This window comes from Protopterus annectens, chromosome 6.part0 (genome assembly GCF_019279795.1).
Source record: "Protopterus annectens isolate FY-2018-M chromosome 6.part0, PAN1.0, whole genome shotgun sequence".
Taxonomy (NCBI): Eukaryota; Metazoa; Chordata; order Ceratodontiformes; family Protopteridae; genus Protopterus; species Protopterus annectens.
The window spans coordinates 1741782525-1741806382 of NC_056737.1; the positions used below are offsets into that span (position 1 = coordinate 1741782525).

At 40.6% G+C, this 23858-nt stretch overlaps 1 protein-coding gene across 1 annotated transcript in view; it reads left to right on the top strand.

The window, feature by feature from the left end:
• Positions 1-19898, top strand: part of IGFBP2 (insulin like growth factor binding protein 2) — a 699259-nt gene extending 679361 nt beyond the window's left edge. Inside the window, exon 4 of the mRNA XM_044075131.1 lies at positions 17670-19898. Within this exon, the coding sequence (XP_043931066.1) occupies positions 17670-17807 (138 nt within the window). The 3' untranslated portion in view covers positions 17808-19898. The remainder of the gene's footprint in view (positions 1-17669) is intronic.
• Positions 19899-23858: the final 3960 nt, after the last annotated feature.

The window sequence follows — 23858 nt, forward strand, 5'->3', positions numbered from 1 at the left end:
AGCCTTGGACTGATGGGGCATAAAGGTCTACACTTTGGCTACCCTAGCCATTTGAGCTCTCAATTGCCAATTAAATATGCTTAAATATCAACAGAACATGCTGGAGTTATTAAAGCAGAAAATGTTCACCTTACCAGAGAGTACTACCACCAGAGAACTAGAAGATCTGATTTACTCCAGCTCTCAAGTGGCCAAGCATTCCCTGCATTGCTAATTTGATGCTTAGGAAGCCTCTAGCAGGGCTGCAATTTCTGGATCAGTCATTAGAAGGCATGCATAGTTGAGAGAGCAACCTTTACCTGACCAGGTTAAATCAAAACTTCTGGATGCCCCCATGGATAGGGAACAATTGTTCGGCCCTAAGGCAGATGAAGTGATTAAGAAAATGGAAGACAAGGCCAAGTCAATGCAGATGGTCAAAGACTTCCTGCAGGTACAACAACCCCCCCCCCCCCCAGATTCAGCAAGAACTTTCCCACCAAGCACTGGTCCTTTCCTGCCCAAGCAAAAGCTGTGCAAAGGAAAGGGTGCAGAGGTAGGCCCTCTAGGCACCAGCAGCAAAGCCAGCAGAGGCCTAGACAGTGGATCTCTAATATGCCTAGACAAGGGAGATCTAAGTCTAAGCCGCCAAATGAAGCTGCCACATCAATTCCCTTTTGTTTAAAGTGTTTTTCCAATTACCACCCCTGGGGTTTATTTCTATTATGTCAAATATCCCAAACTTGAATCCAGAAAAATTGACATATTTTACTATGCCTGAATAAGGCATTAGTTTCTTTTGAATTCCTAATATCATATAAATGTTCATATATCCTGGACCAGAGAGCCCTCTCAGTTTTCCCAACATAAAACCCCTGGCAGGAATTACACTTGGCCAAATATACTATTTTACTAGTGTGACAATTACCCTTTTTAAAAAACACTTGTGTCCTGGTTTATATTGTCACGTTTCAAACTAACTACACTGTGTACAACAACCACAGGCTTTAGTAAATTAATTTGGTTTTGCACTGCTGTTGTTCATATTACCCTCCAAGGTAAGTTTCAAGTTGCGACCTACTTTAGTACAAAAAATAGGTTTTTCACCCACTGCTTGTAAAATATTGAGGTCACCCTTAAAAATATTCCAGTTCTTGCAGAGTATGTTCCTTTTGTCATTATAATGTGAACTGTATTGCACCACACATGCCTGGGAGAAATTGCAGGAAGAACTCTATTTTTTTTTTAAATGAACGACCACATAGCTGACAAGTTTCCAATAGTAAGTAACCACTGCGCAAACAACTAACAGAAAATACACCACACTATCTCCAACACACCCAGTACCCCCCAATGTGGGGGGGGGGGCGTCGACTCCCACACACCCCCTGACTAAATCTACCAACTCTGGGATTACACTACAGTAGGAAAAAGGGTAAATTTCCCCTTGGCCAACTGGCCACTTAACTGTTGGGCGGATTAGCAGTCAATTTAGCAAAAAGAATCTGCAAACCGCTAGCCTTAGTGTGTGAAGAGCATACCTCTCTACTGGTTATATCAAGAAATCTGGGCATACCCATAAATAATGAGGGGACAAATACCCAGAAATATAGAATTCAAATGTTTGCCAATATTTAATGACTTTTAGTCCTCAATGATTTGCCAAAGGATGGCCAGAAAAACAAAATTTTATAAGGAACTTTTCAAAAATATGAGGCAAAAATAAGGACATTCTCTGAAAATTTGAACACTTGAGAGGTATAGTGAAGAGTTGTACTCAGTGTCTCAAAATCAGCTTTGAAGCAAACCATTTAGCTCCCATTTTTGTATGTTATGGATGTGCACAGACAAATTAATACTATTAATAAATATTATACTCAAAGAACTAAAGAATTGGCAAACAGGAAAGCTCTTTCTTTCATTTAAGCCAAGAAAACAGGGAAGACCAGTTGCTAAGCAAATGATTTGTAGAGGATTATGATTGGGTTACCAATCATAACCTGATTATTATGTGTTCAAGACACATATGCCAAGAAATTCACTTGAGAGGTGAATTACTTGGAATCTGTGTCAAGGGCATGTAATTTTAGGTTATAATCAGTGATGCAATCATAATTCTTTGTAGAGCATGGAGCTTTATCTGCTCCAGTAATACTAGTTACGGGGGAAAAATTTCCAAGTGTTTTCACGGCTTTAATAAAGCACTTGGCGGATGCTGCCAGAAAAGCAGTGTTACACACACCATTACATCTGTGTGTCGCCAATCGGACCTCATCATGTGGTGATGACAGTCCCCGCATTGTGTCAACCATCAGACCTCATCATTTGATGATATCTCCCCATTATGTGTCACCCTGATGTACACTTCAGGTGGTAATGATAATACCCCCCCATTATGCTTCAACCTGAAATGCACTTTCACTGGGTGATAATAACCCCATTATGTGTCCCCCTGATATGCACTTTCAGGTGGTGATGATAATAGCCCCCAGTTATGTGTCACACTGACATACATTTTTCAGGTAGTGATGATAATACCCACCCCATTATGTGTCATCCATCAGACCTCATCAAGTGGTGATAAAACCACCACATTATATGTCGCCCTGACATGCACTTTCAGGTGGTGGTGATAATACCCCCAAATTATGTGTCACACTGACGTGCACTTTCGGGTGGTGATGGTAATGCCCCCCCCATTATGTGTCATCCATTGGACCGCATCATGTGGTGATAATACTCTCCCATTGGGAGTCACCCGTCGGACCTCTTCATATGGTGATGATAATACTTCAATATGTGTCATGGTCACCTTGAAATGCACTATCAGATGGTGCTGATGATACCCCACATTGTGTCACTGTAAGATGCACTTTCAGGTGGTAATGATAATAACCCCCGATTATGTCCTTCATCGTTCCTCATCATGTTGTGATGTTAATACCCCCCGTTATGTGACAACCTGACATGTACCTTTTTTTTGCAGGACATCTTGATTATTGCTTCATATTTTTGGTCTGTTCCTCATAAAATTAGTTATCAGGCAAACCACTGAGTACTGAATATAATGGCATGCATTTGAGTTTCAGAATTCATATACTTCAGAAAATGGATGCTAACACATCCTGTTATTCTAGCAACTAAGTTTGTTTGAGGAAGTTAGGACACTTTACTGGTAAGGACAACTGGCAGAAATAAATCTTTGTTCTACCACTGTCATTTGCTGGACTGTACTGGCAGATTTTATTGCCTGGTGCTAGACCCAACCTTAGCAACTTTAGCAACGGGTGCTTGACAGCTGTTAAAATGGGGTTGCACACCACACTGGTGCTTAACTGGTTTGTCTGTTTCCAAATATCAGTGCAGAATGACCACATTCCATACACTAGGAAAGTATTACTTTTTGTTATAATTACCCAAGAAACAAGTCATGTCCAACTCCATTAGGGCAGCAGTTACCATGGATGCCTTTTTCAGAAATGGCTCCGGCCTGAGCAGTTCCAGAACAATCACCCAGTCTTCCATCTGCCCTTACTTGATGTTGCAAACTAGACATTGTAGGGCATTTTGTCAGTGCACCCTAGGTCTGTGACCATGGCACATGCTGCTTTAGTACTGTTCTCAGGCACTACAAATTATACTAAGACAGTGATCTTTATGATAAGCACTGCATAGTTGTATTAGCATGTTCACTGTAAGAGTAGATACTCTAATACAGGGATCCTCATTGCACTACAGGCTTCTCCTACCAACAGTCTTCACTTTCCCTTCATTTTCCTGCAAATAGAAAATAAGAACATTAGAATGTAATTGTATCTGTTACTTTGTCCTCTGATTTTGCCTTTCTTTTCAGGCAAGACATTCCTTCTTGGCTGCTCAGGGCTGCTTCTCATGTACATGCTGTCATTGCACACTTGATGACATATTCTTTCGCATAAGAGAGAGCTAAAGATAGCGTAGACTGTGCCTTCCCTTTTCTGCTGAACACCCTCAGCATGCATGGGAGGACCCCCCCCACCGTTTTGAAGATATCTGAAGATGAATGGGTGGATTCCCACCTGTTGTGAATTTCCAAGCTTTAAGATTTTGCAGTAGTGGCCCTTCTGTTTGAATGTTTATTGTTATGGTGAGCTTGCTAATATGGATCCCCTCCATAAATGACTGTAAGCAATTTAAACCTCATATATGTTGGTCAGATGTTACCACCCATTTCTGGGTCTAATTGATTTTAACATTTATATCTTTTTGGGGGATGGTACTCATGTGGTTCTAGTTTTGTGTTATCTCATTCATTTGGCTACTCGGGGCCATACCTTTCAGCTCTCTGGATTTTTGCAGTCCATCTAAATTTGCCTCATGTTTTCCTCTGACCCCTGTATAATTTTTGATGTTCTCTTAAATCACTGAGGATTACAGTCATTCAATAATGACAGACACACTACTTATTGTTATGTTGATGTACAGTAAAGTTTAACAATTATTCTTGATTTTAGGCTTTTGTCCTCCCATTATTTTGGCTTTGTATGGAATTATTGAGGAAACAAGTTGAGAGTTATGTTTGAGTGCCATGTAGTTCTAGGTCTAACCAATTTCACCTTTCACATCAGTTAAAGGACTAAATGAAATTTTGTATGGCTACAGATCAATATTTCCACCAACTCTGTAAGGATACTCCCAATAGACTTGATGGATGCCAGCTGTTAGCTAGCATCCAGGAAGTGATTTTTGACTCCTTTGATAAACATTACTTTTAACACAAGATTTTTGTGTTTAGCCTTTCTGCTACTCTCAATGTTTGTATCAAGTTGTTAGCCATGGCAGTCTGACAACTCTAGCTTCTAGTGTTTTTCTGCCTGGATGGGTAGTGACTGCTGGCCTTATCTAACACTCCAAGGTATTAGCACTTGTGTTGTCAGTGCCTTGGCCTTAGTCATTTAAGCTCACCATTGACAAGAAATGTCTTTCCTACTTCCTTGCAGCACATTCTTTTCTAGAGGGTGGACTAATTCAGTTCACTGTCCATAATCACTGCATCTTCTCATTTAGACAGAGTTCATGTACTTTGGGAGATGATCTTCTGGGTTTGCTTCATAGATGCTAGTTCCGATAAGCTTTGTTGTGTGTTTGGTGTGGTGGTATTGACTGTGTTCACCCTGACCTGCCCCTATGTATGGGCTGTGCTGTGGACATTTTGTTACCTTTGGCTACCTAGTCCCCTTTCCATATCTAGTCCCCTTGTTGTCTCAGGACCTTGTCACCCCTTTCCTCTACGTTGCTGTCCCCCATAACATCAAACACATTGTTGAAGTTGTGAGGAGCTCATTTTTTTTCTGATCCAGCAGAGTTATTTACAGTCCACATTAGTATTGTTGAGCTGAAGGCAGCGTCTCAAGTCCTCCATGTTTTGGAACCACTCCTGAAATCTCAGCGTCATTTTACTACATGATCAATTTGACAGTAATGTAGAAATCTGATATTTGAACGAATGGAGGTACACATTAATGCCTACTCCATCTCTTGGGAAGCAATATTGATGCATTAAATCCTTCTGTACCAGAGGATCAGAACTTGTCACTGATGTATTCTTGCATCCACTTTTCAGAACAAACAGTTCAGCTGATGTGGCACATTCCCTGTAAGCTGCTATTCTTGCTGAGCACAACCTCACTTTAGCAGATGTCAGAGCTCCAATTGTTTATAAAGAGCCTTTCCTCATATTCCATAAGAAATTGGTTTCTTCTGTCTTTCTCCAAAAGAATTTTTGGTAGCTGTTGCTTTATCCGCCCATTCATGTTTCTAAGTGATGAAAACGAAAGAGCACATTTTCAAGAGCCTTTGATGTTCCTAGTTTATTAAAGCTATCCCTCTGTATAATAACGAAACACAGATGTGTGCCCTAGTAACTTATTTCTTTTCTTTTTGCATTTACTAAGTAGACCCTCCTCAAATTCAAGTAGATGAACAGCTGTATCCCTTGACACCAAAAGGATCAAAAAGGCCCTTGAGCAGTCTAGGGAGTAGATATTCCCCCAGAGGTTGACTGCCTTTTCACATTTCCAGAATGAGTCCATAGCAGCCATCTATATCACAGCCACCTGATAATAGGTGCACATCTTTTCCAAACATTTTAGTCTGTTTCCTTATTTATTTGACATTTGTTTACTGGGGTGGTCCAACTGGGTTAGAAGAACCCATTTTCATGGGAAGCCCGGGGAGAAAAGCTCCAACAGTACAAACAACAATATATAAAATAGGACAAAATTATTACGGATACATATGAAGACGCACGCAATTCAGTATGAAAATGTCAGAGAAAAATAAGCATAGTTGCATATAATATATATTGTACAACCTGGTCTTAGGATAACTGTACAGTCTGCTGAAAGATCACTGTTGTATCTTTCGGCTTTCCGGGTTAGGGGTCGCCACAGCCGAACTCCGGTTCACTAATGATTAGCAGTAGATTTTTACGTACCGAGTTGCCAGCTCTGACGCACAACCTTCAACGAAGGTATGCCCATTCACGCATGTCTCCACACAGAAGACGCTTTAGCTGAGAATCGAACAGGGCAACGTCTTACTGTGAGGTGACAATGCTATAGTTAATCTTAAGTAGTGTTAGGAGAGTTGAAAGATGAGTGTAAGAGTACTTCTGTAGGGTAGTGCATGTAGAGAGAGGGAGGGAAAATGTGTAAGAGAGATTAGCCAGGATCAGAGCAGTCTAAATATCCACTAGACAAGTATCCTTGAAGAGGGCTGTCACTAAGGGTGTCTACCCTAAACTTTGGGATCGTTCTCCCTTTTGCTCTATTTTTGGAGTGTAGCTTTGGGATTCTGTCTTGAGTGTTCTATCTACTGTAGACTTTTTGAAGTACAGATATGCAAGTACTGACATATTGACAGATTTTTAGTGAGTTTATGATTTCCTCTTACTTTTTCCCTTACAGGGAACACTTCATCTGCTACTGCTTGGTTGCAAGATCTCATCCATGTAAATTTCAGGGTTACAGTAGTATAACTTCAACTCGTTTAAGTTTATTGTATCTGGAAACTACTTTCTGACTGAGAAAAAGTCTGAGCATCCTTTATGCATAGTGCAGGTGTACTATGCATAAACCACAATCAAAACAGCTCAGGATTTTAAGAGGAGGAATATAACAGGGCAAAAAGAAGGTGTATCCAATCATTACACCATGTGCAGTTCAAAGGACATTTTTGACAATTATCTTAGACAGTGATTACACACATCCATTTATTCCAGCACATGGTAATATTCAAACCAATTAAATGCAAAACAGCAGCATTTAGAAACAAAAACTGAAGAGATGAACTAGGACAAAGACTTTTTACAAAATGAACATCACAGGCACAGGAGAAGCAGTTAAACTGTGTACATCTTAGAAATGTTGGGGGGTATATTTTGATCAAAGCTTGAATTACTCTGAGTACATCTGCTGTGCTGTGGCCATGTCTCATAAATGACCTGGAGTATCTTATAGAGGTAAACACTTCCTAATGATCCTTGCTTTAGAAAGGGGTGCCACAACACTGTTTACTTCCAATACTTACTATGTTCTGTATAGAACATCACTGTAATAGCAGCATAATGCAAATGAGACACAGAGTTGATATACTAACAGCATTTGCCAGCAAATTTGAACTTTACTCTCCCTTCTGTGCTCATTTTCAAAGGTTACACTATAGTTATGTTTACCTGATCTTCGGTATCAAGCATCTTACAAGTTCTTAAAGAATTCTGAAAGCATCGGTTTGAGCTAATTCTGAAATAGAAACCTAAATTATCAACAAACTGCAGGGTGGTACTTGCTAGTGGTTGCAGTAGTAAAAAAAAAAAGGGATAAGGGAGTGGCCATAAGTAACTTTTATTACACTGACACACTACGGTCTGACAGTTTATGCAGATTACTGCACTTTCAACCCTTATCACTGCTGTCAAGTCCATTGGATGATTTTTCTGTTGAGGGTCATCTTTTTGTTTGTGCGTCATGCAGCATCGTGCATTGACAGGAATTGTGTACCATAGCTGGACAGATAAATTTGTCGTTTTTTCTCATAGATACAGCTGTAGCACATTAGTGTGTAGTCCTCATCCTTTGTACTTTTCCAGTAAAAAAAATACTGCTAGTGAGCTGTGACACGTTAAACCACCAGCAAAAAAAAAAAAGACATAACTGGCAGAAATGTCCATACACTGAGCACCTCCTTGCAGAGTCCTGAAAAGCCTCCGGTTTGTGATAACAGTTCTTCAACCTAGCATTATGGACAGTTGGAATACCCTTGTTTCTCATGCTAATCTTGTTGACCTGGGTTTCCTGAGGCAGTGTTGCAATTGCCTCATGTACACTGACAACCGCTGCTAATAACTCACTCTAGTACAGAGTGCGAGAGATTTATCTGTGCCAAGCATCTTAAATCCCTGCACTCTCACACTTGAAACAGTAACACTGAATAGGCTGTCAACCCACGCACCACTACTAACATAATTCAAGGCTTTGGACAGTAACCCAACCTTGCAAAGCTACAATGCCTTCCACACCTTTATACCACAAAACAAATGTGAGAACCAAAGGGAGTGGTGGTTCTATCTATATTCGAGATAAATTGACCTCCCATCTGCTTTGCCAGAGACTGTTTGCACCTGTACCACTACTCGTGCACATAGTACACATCAAACACAAAAATCAACATACACAGAGGTTCTTTAAAAAAACTTACTGAAACACCAGAGACCTCCCAAACACAAGACTGCTACAGCTAACACAGTTTTCACAGCACCCATGACACACAGTAACACCAGTGTCTCACCTACCAAGCCCGTAAGGTGTAACACTCAAAAAAACTAATTTTTTTTAGTCATCTGAGACCCCATAGTGAGACACATGGATGTTCCACTTACCAGGTTGGACAAGGAGAAAGTCACTGTCAGCTACCTGTCCAGTACCAGGATTCATCAGATCACACATGCACTCAGGTTTCTCAGAAACAAGTACCATTATGACTGTGTCATAGTTCATATTGGAGTGAATAACCTGAGACATACCTCAGTGGACTACAAGGAGAGAGACAGGATTGAGCTCTCTGAGTATGTCTCCCAAGCAGGTATGTCCCTAGTCTTGAGCAGCATACTACCCTCGCCTAGAATGATGTCACAGTGTAAATAAGAAATGATTGATTTCAATAATTGGCTTAGTTTTTGGTGTCGCTCAAATGGGATCCAATTTCTGTCAGCCTGGGAAGTCATGGTCAACAAACAATGCTGCTTTGCCAGAGACGGTTTGCACCTGGCACCAATAGGCTTTCGGCTGCTGGCAAAGGATCTTGCCTCCCCCATAGTGCCTTTTTTAGGCAAGGTCTCAAAAACTAACTTACCAGCATGAAATCTGCCAATCATAACAAAATAAGGGTCATGCTGCTAAACACTAGGAGCTTAAACCAAAAACTACACACCCTGGAAGCACGTCTGTCACAGGAAGATGTAGATGTCTGTGCAGTCACAGAAATCTGGTTCAAGGCCTCGGACAGTACCCCAACCTTGCAAAGCTACAATGCCTTCCACACCTTTAGACCACAAAACAAATGTGAGAACCAAAGGGATTGGTGGTTCTATCTATATTAGAGATAAATTGACCTCCCATATAGTTAGACTGGACAACTCCATGGGGTTGCTCCAAATTCAGGGTACTGTGGGTAAGACCCCTATTGAAGTCATAGCCAGTTATAGATCCCTCTCCATGTGTCATGACGTTCATGAAGCTTACTTGACCAAACTGGAGTCAATCCAAATATTCCTAAACACACTGGTTATGGGGGATTTCAAGCTGTCATGGTGGACATCTAGCATCAACAAGCTTTACAACAAGTGCAAAAATATGCTGACCAAGAAAACAAATGTGTGATCCCAACAATGGAAAAGCACCCTCCTCAGCCTCAACAGGCAAATAAGACATGTCAAATCCTCTTAGGGCATCTTTGAGAAAAACTTAACAAGCCCAGCCAAGGATAACCATAAGGCCTTTTACAGCTATGTATGTAGCCTAAAAGGCAGGACCCAAGCATGTGCAGAACTAGTGACTAACAGTATCACACATACTGACCCCATAGAGATAGCAAACCTGGTAGAGGATAGCTTTGGCAACATTTTTACTCCCTTATACCGTCCAAACTTATCACAGTCTTAACCCCATGCCCTACATATCTGAAGAGCAGGTCAATAAAGCCTTGTCCAAGGCAAAAAACACAGCCTCTATGGGAGCAGATGGCATCCTGGGCTGTCTTCTAAACAGGTTAAAACATTTACTAGCATCACCATTAAGTACCCTTTTCAATCATAGCCTAATCACAGGCTTTGTTCCTGCGGAATGTAGAACAGCAACAGTTATTCCCCTCCACAAAGGTGGCCTAACAACAGACCCAGGGAGTTATAGACCCATAAGCCTAACTGGCCTTATCGGTAAGGCCATGAAACATATCATTGACCTCATAAATAAAGGCATAATCGACCTCCAAACCCTGAATCCAAACCAATTCGGCTTTGTCAAGGGCAGACCCTGGCTGTTAAATCTGGTGGATTTCTTTGAAAATGTGACCAGGGCCATTGATGATGGCAAATCTTTGTACACAGCATACCTTCGACTTGGCAAAGGCTTTCAGCACAATCCCACATTCAGGAATTACCGTGGGTGACTACATCAACCAGCAGACCTGTCACCAGCAGGATGCCATAAGGGTCAGTGCTGGGCCCCCTACTCTTTAGTATATACTTCTCAGAAGTTCAGGCCAAAACTAAGGGATTGTGGCTGACCAAGTTTTGGACAACTGCAAACTAGGTGCAATTACTGAATCCCCAAATGTCAATATACTCCAGGAGGATCTTATGCAGACCAGTGACTGGATCTTATGCAGACCAATGACTGGAGTCTTAGTCACATTCTTAAACTGAATGCAAAGAAATGCATCATCATTCCCTTCAGCAAAAACAATGTCCCTTCACAGTATCAAATCAATAACAATACCCTAAGTACCTACGAAGTGGTGAGGGTTCTGGGCTCACAAGTTGACTGTGACCTTAACTTTGACCACCATGTGTCTACTGTAGTAAGGAATGCTTTCTACATAGCACATGATTAGTAAAGGCATCACCTTGAGAGCAAAGGAGGTTATAACCCCTCTATACTCAGCACTAATCAGGCCCATAATTGAGTGTAACACCCCATTCTGCATATACCGTACAAAGCACCTGCAGCAATTGGAGACTGCAGAGCTTTCTAACAAAGAAGATCAAGGGACTCCAGCACATGCCTTACACAGACCGACTAAAGTCCTCATCACTATACTCTGTATCGTATAGACTTTTTAGGGGAGACTTGTGCCTGGCTTACAGAGCAATCTCAGACCCAAACGCAATGAACTTGCTGCACATCCATTAATCAAATGGGACTAGAGCTACACATTCCAGGGACCTAAATGTGGCCTCCAACTTAAATAGGATATGCTGCTGGGGCAGATTTGTCTCCCAGTGACTGCTGCATCTTTGCAATAGGCTACCAATTCATGTGAAACAGAGCACCTCTATGACACTGTGCAAAAAAAACCTGGGCAAGTGGATGGGACACCACAAGTTCTTACCGGGGATTGCACCCACAACCCTCCTGGACATGGGCAGTCATTACTAAATGCAATCCTGGGTATTGACTAGCGTATCTATGGTATTAGGTTGGGCTGAAACGGATAGGCTTGAAATGACTCACTGACTTCCGGGTCAATACATTTTCAAATGAAATAATAATGTGCTTCTAAACAAAACATTATATATATATTTTTCATGCTGAAACAAACTATTTAAAAAAAATAGAATAGAAACTATGCATTTTGTTACAAAATCATTTATTTTTAATATTGATCTGACTTTTCTGAATAAAAGAGGATTAAAAGTATACTTTACAAGTATCTATTATAAAATGTATGGTATCCGTAATCTTGTTCAAAGTATTACTATGTAAATAATGTTGTTTGGCTTCCTTTGCCAGTTTCTAAGTAAAGCCAAATGACTTGTTTTCAGTCTGAGCTTTTGATAGTTCTTGGTTATGGTAAGCATATCTCTGAACTGAATTGTGGTGTGTGTGTGTGTGTGTGTGTGTGTGTTCGTGTGTGTGTGTGTTCGTGTGTGTGTGTGTGTGTGTGTGTGTGTGTGTGTGTGTGTGTGTGTGTGTGTGTGTGTGTGTGTGTGTGTGTGTGTGTGTGTGTGTGTGTGTGTGTGTGTGTGTGTGTGTGTGTGTGTGTGTGTGTGTGTGTGTGTGTGTGTGTGTGTGTGTGTGTGTGTGTGTGTGTGTGTGTGTTCGTGTTCGTGTGTGTGTGTGTACCCAACATTGTACTGATTCATAAGCAGCAGCACCACATACACTAGGTGGTGTTGGTCACAGGATGAGTTGTGCTCCAGTATACTGACCAGCTGTGGTACAGAGTATCCTGTAGACGAACATGGACCACAGACTACATGTTACAGTAGGACTAGTCCAGCACCACATACACTAGGTGATGTTGGTCACAGGATGAGTTGTGTTCCAATGTACTGATCAGCTGTGGTACAGAGTATCCTATAGAAGAACATGGACCACAGACTGCATATTACAGCAGGACTAGTCACTCAGTGGTGTAAAAACAATCTCTAGTAGTTGTAGTAACAGCAACCAATGTCATTAAAAAGAGCATGGATATTTCTCACTGCTAAGTGGCTTGAAGACCTGGCCTACTCCAACCTGTGCTAGGGAACCCTGCTAATTGTGGCAGGAGTCTATGTGCCCCAGTTGTCCAGTGTGTACCCATCGCAAAGCCTAGCTTCCCTGAGTCAGAAAGCTACTGCTCTACTAGTGTCTGGCTGCCAGACTGGGTTACTTATGATAATCGCCCTGTTGAGTGAAAGCTGGATGTAAACTAATTAAGCTGCCACACATTAACTGAGGATTGCTACACTGAAGATAGGTTCATTGGTCGGATATAGTTTGGAAGTGAATGACATGGTAAGAGGGAGACTGGATATTCTGTTCATCCAGGAGACAAGATGGGCAGTGAAGCAAGGTCTTTTGGCCTGAGATTGAGTCTGCTACTGAGGGAGAGGAGAGACTAGAAGTGGTGTGAGATTTATGGTCAAAGAGAGAGACTTCAGAAGATAGTGAAGGATGTCATTAGATTCAATACTTCGATGCAAGGTAGTCAGACTCCAGTGTAAAGCTAGGGCAGCATTGATTATCTAAGCCTATGCTCCACAGCAGGGATGTAAAGGTGAGGAAAAGAGGGCTTTTTGGTGGCAGCTGTAGGATATTGTTTATAAAACAAAACAAAATGACTTGGTCTTTATAATTGAAGGGGCTGAAAATTCATATTGGAGGACATGAGGACTGCCTGGATCCATAAGTTTGAGGCAACAGGATTAATGAACAAAAGGCTACTTTAGACTTCTGTTTGGCAAATGGTTCAAGGGTAGCCAGCACATGGCTCACTATTACAGACAGTCACAAGATCACCTACAAGAGTGGTCAACATGCATCTCGGATAGACTTTCTACTAGTTAGGGAACCACGTTTTGGTCAAAGAAATCAGAGAATTAAGGTAATCTCAACTGAAACCGTTGAGGCTTAATGCCATAATCCACTAGTGGGCATTAGCTTCAAACAGTGATCAGAAGAGAGACTGAGGTCAACAGAGACTAAGCTGAATTTCCCTGGAAGTTGATGGGATTGGAATTCTAGGTGTTCAAGAAAATACTAAGGGTTGTAGCACCTCAGGAAGAAAAGGAAATAAGTGGAGTTATAGAAGAAATGCAGAGTCTGAAAAAAATGCATGTGTGAAGACGAGTTTACTATTGTTTGTTTGAATGGAAAAACATTTTCCATTCAAATAAACGAATGGTAATACCGAAAGCACAAATAACTACCGTTCACAATGTCGAACTAAATGCTCGACGCATTTGACTAGACATTGTCGAAACCACCACGTGATAGCTGTATAGGAGCTGATGTAAATCAAACTCCTATACAGCTATCATGTTTTTGCAGGGGGGCAAGCAACCCTGCACCACCCATGTGGGGGGCTGCGCCCTCCCACACCCCCCCTACTTATATATTCTAACTCCAAGATTGCACTACAGTGGGGATGTGGATGAATTTCCACTCCCCACTGTACCGCGATCTCTGTGCAGATAGTTGATTTCTACTTATGTGAATGTAGTTGTTCATTCACATAAGTGGAGTCGACTATCTTTTGCAAAACTGCTTGTGCATTCGACATTCTGTTTTTCAGCACTTTGCAGCCGATGGAATGTCGTTTGCACAAACAATAATAAACTGTGAAGACGATAGAACAGACATGATCAAGCCAGGTATGTATGTAAATTACATAATGAAAGCTGGTTGTGGAATGCAGAAGTCCAGGAAGTTTATCAGGCTAAGAGAAAATACTGCTTGGAAAACAGCATGGCTAAGTGAGCAGTTGCAATGGCAAAAAGCAAGGCATCAGAAAAAAAAAAAAACATATGGTAATGTAGATGACAGAAAGAAGCTCTATCATGCTACAAGACTATTTCAGAAAGATAAAGAAGATAGTTGGCAGATTTCATTTGTAAGGGATACCATTAAGAATCTGTTTACCATCCATATGCCATCAAGGACAGATGGAAGGGAGTACTTCAAGAAGCTTCTGAATGAAGAAAACCCTACAGAAACTGTACTGTCCCATTCAAAGTCTACAATGAAAGAGGAAGGAGAACTCACCCTAGAAGAAGTACAAAGTACACTAATGAAGCTGAGCAAACAGCGAGCTCATGTAACTGCAGATGTAATAAAGATGTTAGGTATGTTGGGGAGAAATTGATCCTGAGGGTACTCATCATGTTATGGACAGACAGGCATATTTCAGATGGCTGGAAAGTAAGTGTTCTAGTATCAGTGTACAAGAAAAAAGGCGACATTCACAATTCTGGGCAGTACAGAGGTAGCAAACTCACGTCACTTTGCTTAAAAGTGATGTTGTGGGTGACTGCTAAATGAATATATACAGGTTATTAGAAGGTAAGATGGGGGAATTAGCAGTCTGGATTCAGATTAGGATGTAGTACAACTGACCCAATGTTTGAAGTGAAACAGGCAGTGGAGAAAAGGCTGGAGATGAGGAAAGATTCATTACTAGACTTTGAAAAAAGCATATAACAAAGTCCCAAGGAAGCTGATTTTAGTAGTCCTGCAATTGCTCAAAGTCCTGTGAACATTGATAGAAGTTGTGAAGGCTGTGCACAGGGACATAGTGCCAAAAGTACAACAATGCTTGGGCTCTGAGAGGTTCCTCATGGAAGCAGGTTCATATCAAGGTTCAGCTCTGAGCCCATTGATGTTCATACTGGTGATGGCCTACTTCAGCAAACAGGTCTGAAGGGACAGCTCAACAAAGCTGCTATATGCAGATGTGGCATTGCAAGTAGACTCTGAACAAGATCTTCAGCAAATGATCGGGGATTGGAATGCAAAACTGGAGGCATGTGGCATGAAATTGAGTACAAACAATACAGTGGTTATGGCAGCAAATGGAAAAATCAGAAGATGCTTAAAATTAAGGTAGAGGGGGAAGGCTCTGGAACAAGTAAACACTTGAGAGCTGCGGTTGAAAAGAAGGAAAGTTTGAAGAAGGTCAAAACTAGAAGCAGAGTTGCTGCAGTCAACTGGCACAAAATGTTAGGGCTCATGTAATAACAAAGAAGGCAAAAAGTAAGGTATACAAAACAGTGGTGCAGCCAGTACTTCTGTTTAGTACAGAAACCTGGGAAATAAAGGCAGAGCAGTTGAGGAAGCCAGAGGTGATGGCGATGAAGTGCCTGAGGTCAACAGTAAAATGCAGATTTTTGGACAGTTGAAGAAATGAGGACATCAGAGCTGAAGCTAATCCCCACATATCCATTATTGTAAGGAAGCCCTTTTTCATTGCACAGCTTAAACCTAAAGGTATAGCATCCAGATCTAGTGATGTAATCATTCCACTGTACTTGGCACATCAGGCTAGTCACTGAATGTAATGCCCTATTCTGTGTGTATCTGTCTTAAACACTTGTCTCAGCTGGAGCAACTGCAACCCTTATCACTAAAAAAAAAAAAAAAAAAAAAAAAAAAAAAAAAAATATCAAGGACCTAAATCAGAAAAACTTTACTATTTATCTCAAAGCTTTGTCCCTCTTCATGGTATCATACAGGCTGGAACTTCAATAGGCCATATCCTGTCAGACCTATTACACATTCACAAGTCCAGTAGTTAATGTGAGCACCTGCTCAAGGGAACTCAATGTCTTTTACAACATAAGTATAACATGTTGGAGGGATAGGTATATATCACAGAGAATACCTCTTCTGTGAAACTATATTTTACTCCACATAAAGTGAAGTACTAATCTTACTTTAAATGTAATTTGGATGAATGGATGGGAAACCGCAAACAAATTCACCCCCAGTTTAGTACCCATGTCCCTTATAGGTAAGTGCAAAAAGTAAATGCACCAACATATCCTTGTTCTGCCCACCTCTGAGTTATTCATGCACAAAAGATAAGGGCTAAAGGCTACCATGGGAATGTAAGGCTAGGCTTCTTAAGATTCTCACAGATCAATAATCTAGTAAGTACCAATGAACCTATGAAGCAAAAGTAGCCCCAGTTACAGAGAAGATCAAAGACAATAGATTACAGAGGTTTTGGTTACATTTGTAGGAAAATGGTAAAGCAGATTTGGAAGAGATAAGAAGAGGAGATGAGGAAATTCATCTATGACATGGATGTGAGATAACTGAGGCAGGCAGGATTGCCGAAGAAGGTAGGAGACTGGCTCTGAATTGAGACGGGTGGCAACAGTTGATGCAACACTGACTCCATGTAGAAATGGGGAGAAGAGGGTCGATGACGATGACATTTGATGTTGTCAGAAATTATATTAATAGTACTTTCCTTTTAATTATACCACACAGATCATCTGTTTTTGATTTGCATTTTAGTAAAGGATTATAATAAGAAATGGGGGGCTAGTTAAGAGACATTTTTACAGTAAGAGGGGGGTGTGACACGAAAAATTACTTCATGCCAGAAAAACTGATGATGAAGCCTATAGTGTTGCTTCTTATAAAGTCTAGAACTTATTTACCGAGGTCATGTGTGGTAGAACCAGTTGTGTACAAAATCGGAGTACATAGTGTACATAAGTAAATATGCTACTCAAGTATTGCTGAGACCCAAAACCTACTCCTTGCTGTTTGTTTCAAAATGATCTCCTTTGTCTCTTGAAGAATCTCCTTGAACTTGTTCAAAATGAACATATCTGTCCATTAGTGCATGCTCTGAATGTATGGTATATTGTGCACCTTGCAACTTTGTAATGTCCAGCGATGTGCTTCTAGCATGTTGTGGCAAGTTGTGAAGGTAGATGTAGACTTCGTTGCATTACTTATGTATGTTCTGTGTATTGCATCGTACCTGTATATTGAATTGTCTGCCTAAATGGAATTTACCTAATAAAATCTGAAATGAGTTGTAAAACTTCTGTAACAGTTTTGTTGATGCATAAGAGCAGAGTGGAGTAATTTCTTTTTAACAGCTCTTTGTATTATATGTCATAACCAGATTTTTTTTCTCTTGTTGCTTCACAGTGCAAGATGTCTCAGAATGGGCAGCGTGGTGAATGCAGATGCGTGTATCCTACAACTGGGAAGCATATTCCAGGTTCGCCTGTAGTGCAAGGGAATCCCGAGTGCCACCGCTACTATCAGGGACAACAAGCAAACTAAACCATTCCCCTTCCTGCTGAACAGACAATGCAACTGGTAGCATAGAATTTAGACAGCCAGATTAGCCCCTGGTAGTGCTGAATGTGAACAGACTCAAAATAATGCTTGTGCAGAGTGCATAGTGTGCCCATACAATTTGGGTAAATGGACCAAACTGGTGATATACCTGGACAAAACACATTTAGTTACGGTTTGAGAATCCAGATAAACCTGACAGTAGCCTGAGCAGACTACTCTTAGGCAGTCAGACACAGCTACTAATTCTAAAGTTTATATACAGTACCCATTACATGTAGCCATGTGAATAGAGAATAAATAAAAAAAAACTCAATTGAAGTGTTTGAAATGATAAGAAGAAAGCTGGCGATGTTTAATTTGAACAGATGGTCAAAACCAGCATTATGGTTTCATTAGAGAGAGGATATAGGAAGCAGCACAATATGTTCCTGACAGACAGACAGGTAGACAGTTGTCTTAAGCTTCAGATGAACAGAACAGAAAGACTTCTGAGAGGCTGGCAGGCAGTTTTTCATTCTTGTGTGTATGTTTGGGGAGCAGGGTACTTCATGAACTTAGACCCTCATGGTGTTGGAAGCACAGATTTGTACTGAAAGGACAGCACTTACTAGAACAGGTTTTGTTTCACTTAATGGTTAGTTTTCTTGAGCCTGGTCACATTGCTTCCTAATGACAGCACTTTTTTGTCTGATGTAATAGAATTTACTGATGATGTAATAGAATTACTGATGATTTAACAAACTCTCCCCAGAGTATAATTCCTCTTTAGTTTTAAGCAGAAAAGATTATTGATGCAAAGATGTTCATAGATCTTTAGCAGGCATCCCCTTTGACTTTTATTTAAAATGCCGTCTGGCTAATGCAGCCAGTTTTTCACTATAGGGAACATAAGATTGTTGAATTCTGATGTGGTTGCTCTTTTCCAGGGGTGCAACTGTTCTGCAGTATTCTTTGAGTGAATAAAAAGTGTTGACTTTATTACAGAAAGTTAGCCATTCCAATCAGCTGCAAGGAAGATTTAAGGCAGGAAGTCACAAATGGACCTCTTACCTCATTATAGACTTTTAAAAGACAAAAAAAAGAACAGAATTAAAGGAGTTTAAATTCTGAAGCAAAATGTTGTTGTTGTTACTTCCCCATCCCCCCCTCCGTTGCCTGCCAGACATTTGCCTCCCTTTGGCTAGTTGGCCCGTTTGTTCCCCCCTTTACCAAGGGTGACAGCCAAATAAGGTAGCCTTTTAGGGTTTTTCCTATGATGTACCCTAACCCCCCCGCAGCGATGCATCCCTGAAACATCCAAGGGGGGATAGCATGCAGTGGGCCCTCATGATCTGCATACATGCCACCTGCTTATAAAATGAAATGGCCTGACTGCCTCTGTAAGCAGCATCACCATGTGATCCCCAGTCTCCAGTGAAGATTTATCTTGGTATGTGTGTGTAGGCACACCCCCATCCCTTCCCCCTGAAAAGAGGTGGGCAGTTGTAAAAACACCATTCCTGTATTCCCTACAACAGCCCAATAGATGCCCAAGCTGCTGTCTGAACTTGGGTCAACTGGATTGAGTAAGGGCTTTATTCCTGTATGTCAAAGGAGCTGCGTTCAGAAGCAAAATGTTAACAGGTGCATTATCTTAATTTCTTACATAAATACTGTAAAGAAGTTAGAAGGTATAAGATGTCAATATCAATTCCTCATTGGGCATTGTGACTATCGCACTTCAATCCCCTAAAGTATAATGTTTGGTTAAAGACTAGCAAAAATCATCATGGCTGATGACTGCTGTTTGAGCATCATTAATGATAAGATTATACCCGTATTAATGCATCTTGATTCTTCTGCACACCAGCAGCCTCAGTTTTCATATTCCCCCAGTTATTCCTTCAAGATGCTACTGTTGTCTTTTCAGCATTATTGAATTTTTTTTTCCTCATAACTTTTTATTGAAGTTTATAAATTGTGACTTGTAAAAAAAAAAAAAAAAAAAAAATCAACAATGAGTATACAGAGTACGATGCAAACTATTACTATTCTAAATATACGACTGGAATGCTTATTAAAAGATTAGATTGTCATGTGGTTGCATTGCGAGGTGTTTTTATTGCAGGGTTACCCGGCTTAGACATGGTGCAGGGAATAGCAGCAAGTAAGTTAGCCCCCATAATTTTTACAAGTGAGTAGTTTTTTCTCCTTCATTTTGGGGAAGGCATATAATGGCATCAAATCACCTTTTTACCATCTAACTAGCTGTAAAGTTTTTTATGCTAATCAGTGGCAGATTTGTGCTGTCTGCGAGACATCTGGCTACAGTGCATTATGCTAGACCAGAGTCCCATAGGGATGGGGGAGGGTGACAGATCGCTGTAAAATCTGTCTCCTTCTGTGCACTATCCTGTATTAGTTTACTCCTGACCACTGATTTCATGTGTTTGAAAGTGGAAATCCAGCCATGTATGTTAATTTCGGGTATATATTAGAACATCGAAGTTTCAAAACTTTGAATGTTCTAATATCAAACCCTATTCAGCAAAAGCTGACAACATCAAACATACAGAACAGTGAATTTTTTCCTAGGGAAAAAATTTGTTGTTCCAAAATACACACACACAACACAAGCACACCAAACAAACAGCAATCCACACACATACACCTAAAATCTTACACCTAAACTATACACACACCACTAACTATCCACTTACCTTAACCCAAACCGTAACCCTAAGGTCCGTCACTATTGCACACTCACCTCACCTGTGCCCTAACCCTAACTCGCCTACCCCACCCTAACCTCACGTCCACACAATTGCACACTTACCTGACCCTAACCCCAACTCACCTAACCCGCCCTAACCCTCATGTCCACACAATCGCACGCATACCTAACCTGCGCCCTAACCATAACTACCCTAACCCGCACTCAATTGTACACGTACCCAAACCCGACCCATAACTTTCCACCACAGCGCTGAAAATACCAAAGCAACAGAAACGGACAACCAAATTCTTTCCCTAGGCAAAAATTCTGTTTTATGTTGCTTCGATATTTTCAGCTTTCGCTGAATAGGGTTCGATATTAGAACATTCGAAGTTTTGAAACATCGATGTTCTAATATAGACCTGTTCATGTCACCTTGGAGTAATTGCATACTTTCAATCACTTCATTCATTTTATCTGGTAGAAATGAACTGCTGTGAAAGCCTGAGGTCTGCAAACCTCACCTGGGATGCGAGAGCACTTAATTTGCATTTCAAAGACACACAAAGAACTGCTTCCTTGCATTTCATACCAAAGCAACAACTATTCAAATTGGTTCCTTCTTTCATCCCTTATTTATTCATCATCTTTCTATTGTAATGTCTGCCTCTCTTGAACCTTATCAAGAGTTCCCTCAGAAGTCTGGTTAAAGTGTATTGGAAGACATTTAAATTATTTAATATGAGGATGCTTCCTTGCAGGAGCTGTGCACAGTAGCACAGGGATCCTAGTAGAAGGATGTGATATTTTATTAGAAACCTTGTGAACACATACTCAGAGGCCCCTGTTAACTTTTGTGCATGCATTTGAACTTGCAACATAGTTGTGTGCTGTTAGCTGTATCTCATTTATGTGATTTGCTACTAAAGTGCAGTGGACAGTTACCATTGGTGAAGTACACCTTCATTGAAATTCCATCTTTGTGTTGTGTTTTCCTTTGTACTTGTTTGTGAGTCATGTTTTTGTCAGCTTTGCAACATAGGTGATGCTTTATAACCCACATACTTTATCAATTCTGCATTTATCTGGTATATCAATTCTTTTGTTACACACTGTACAAAAGCAGGCACCTCAGATATGGTTCCTCCTCCCAGACCCTTTAAAGTATTGTGCATACTAGATTCATAGGTTTATACTCGGACAGTGGTATGTCAACCATTGCAGGTTTCACATGTTTAAAAGTGAGCTAGTACTTCAGATGATGGTAAAATGTAGAGTTAATTTTTGGGGATATTCAGCTTGGCTTTAAAGGAAAAGAGGGAGAAGTCAGAGCAAAGGGAGGGAAAAGAGACATGAAGTGTAGAATAAATAGGGCAGAGGTCTGAAACTGCTTAGTCTGAAATGGTTGGGACAAATGGGTCCAGACCCAGTCATCAGTAACCACTAGTAATCCCATTTATTATACTTCTCTTACACTTTTCAACAGTCAAAGATTTAGGTTTGACCAGAAATTTATGAATTAAACCAACCAACATTTTAAAACGTGGGTTCTCATTTCTAGGTTACAGTTTTTTTTGTAGTTGTATTCTTTTGTTATCTAGCTAAACTCACCAGACACAAGTGTTTTTTGCAGGGGCATTATGGGAGTATTGCTTGGTGACTTGATCAGAGTCTCACAGTAGGCAGAAAGAGGCGGTGGGAATTAAACCCTGTACCACAGGACAAAGCTTATTAGACGATCACATCCTTAATTCCCTGCACTAATTGACAAGTCATGGTTGCTAGCCGAAGTAAGAAGCAATTCTAATGAATCAGTCATGTCATGGTATTCTGTGACTTGTAAATCTGAACAGTTCTGTCACTGCTAGATCCTGAAAGAACACCAGAAAAAGCATGTTTATGGAAGTAGCCAGAGGGCTAAACCACTCCACTTGTGAAGAAATAGCCAGGATTTCCAAAACTGTACGCCATTCTGTAAATGTTGTCTTTCACCACATTTTGATTTTTTACACCAGAGTACTGTGCTGCTTTGTCACCAAACTTTTATTTCAAACTTAGGTTGTTTTTCAGGTTATGGTTAGATGGGAACAAGTACTTTTCATGTAGGACTTGAATTTCTTCATAAGTTGACAACTGGAGTAGCACCCCCTGCCATTTGTGGAAATGGACGTTCCATTAGTAGTACACTTGTTCATGGAAGTCATCATGGCTTTAGCTCGATTAGCACACTTACAGCTTCTGGAAATCCTGGATGGCTTAGCTCACCTTTAATGTGTGGAAGCTGTGCTCAAAACTAGCACTCCTCAAGTACATGAAAGCTAAGATTTTATTAGTTAACCTGACATGTCTGAAAAGCATGTCTCTATTATATCACCTACCACTAAGGAAAGCCATGGCTGGATTAGCATGTTTCTTACATGTGGAAGCTTTGGCTACATTAGCCATCTTACGCATTTGGATGCCATGGTTATATTAACACACTTGCCACATTTAGGGATCATAGTCTTGGTGCAGCTGAGACACGTGGAATCTGTGTCTGTATTAACCCACGTGACACATTTGGAGATACCAGTTGTTTGGAATGCCACATAACATGAGACAGTAGGGATTTAATGCATCATCTAGAAAGATTAACACAAGGCGAATCTATACTATTTGGCTGAAGTCATATAAATCAGTTCATCTGTTGATCAACAGCTGTTATGCATAGGGGTCAATGTGGTGTAGTTTAGAGGAGAGAGTTTTCTGCTGCCATTAATCCATGGCTAGTTGTCAATAGTATCTGACTGACCATTTAAATAGTCATGAGCTACACTGGGATGGGGCCTGGTATTTTATACTGATAGGTATATTTGTCAGAAGTTGAGTACATTGATGATTAACTACAGATGGAGCCTTTTGTCAGCTACTGTTTTGACCTTCTTCCAGGTGCCATTATTTTAGAGGCTTAGTATGGTTATTGTATATGGATAAATGGGCACAGACACAGCAGAAATGCAGAGTTTGGCTTTTCCATATTTGAGAATTATTTGCAACTAACTAGATACTCATGTTTTAATCTATATCTCTCTCTAGCGATTAAATCATATATAAGTAGGATCTGTCCCTCCTTTCACTGGAAGCCACCATCAGGAACTTTCAAATGTGTACAGTCAATTAATGTAAAAACAGCATTGGTGACCTACTTTATAAATACCTTTGAATGCATCATTGTAGATCACATAACTGCCACTAATGTATTGTTGCATGCTGCATAACTGCAGTTAACACATAAGTTGTACTAAGTTAATGCAGTTAATACATCATTACATTGCATCACTGTATGCTTTCTAACTGCC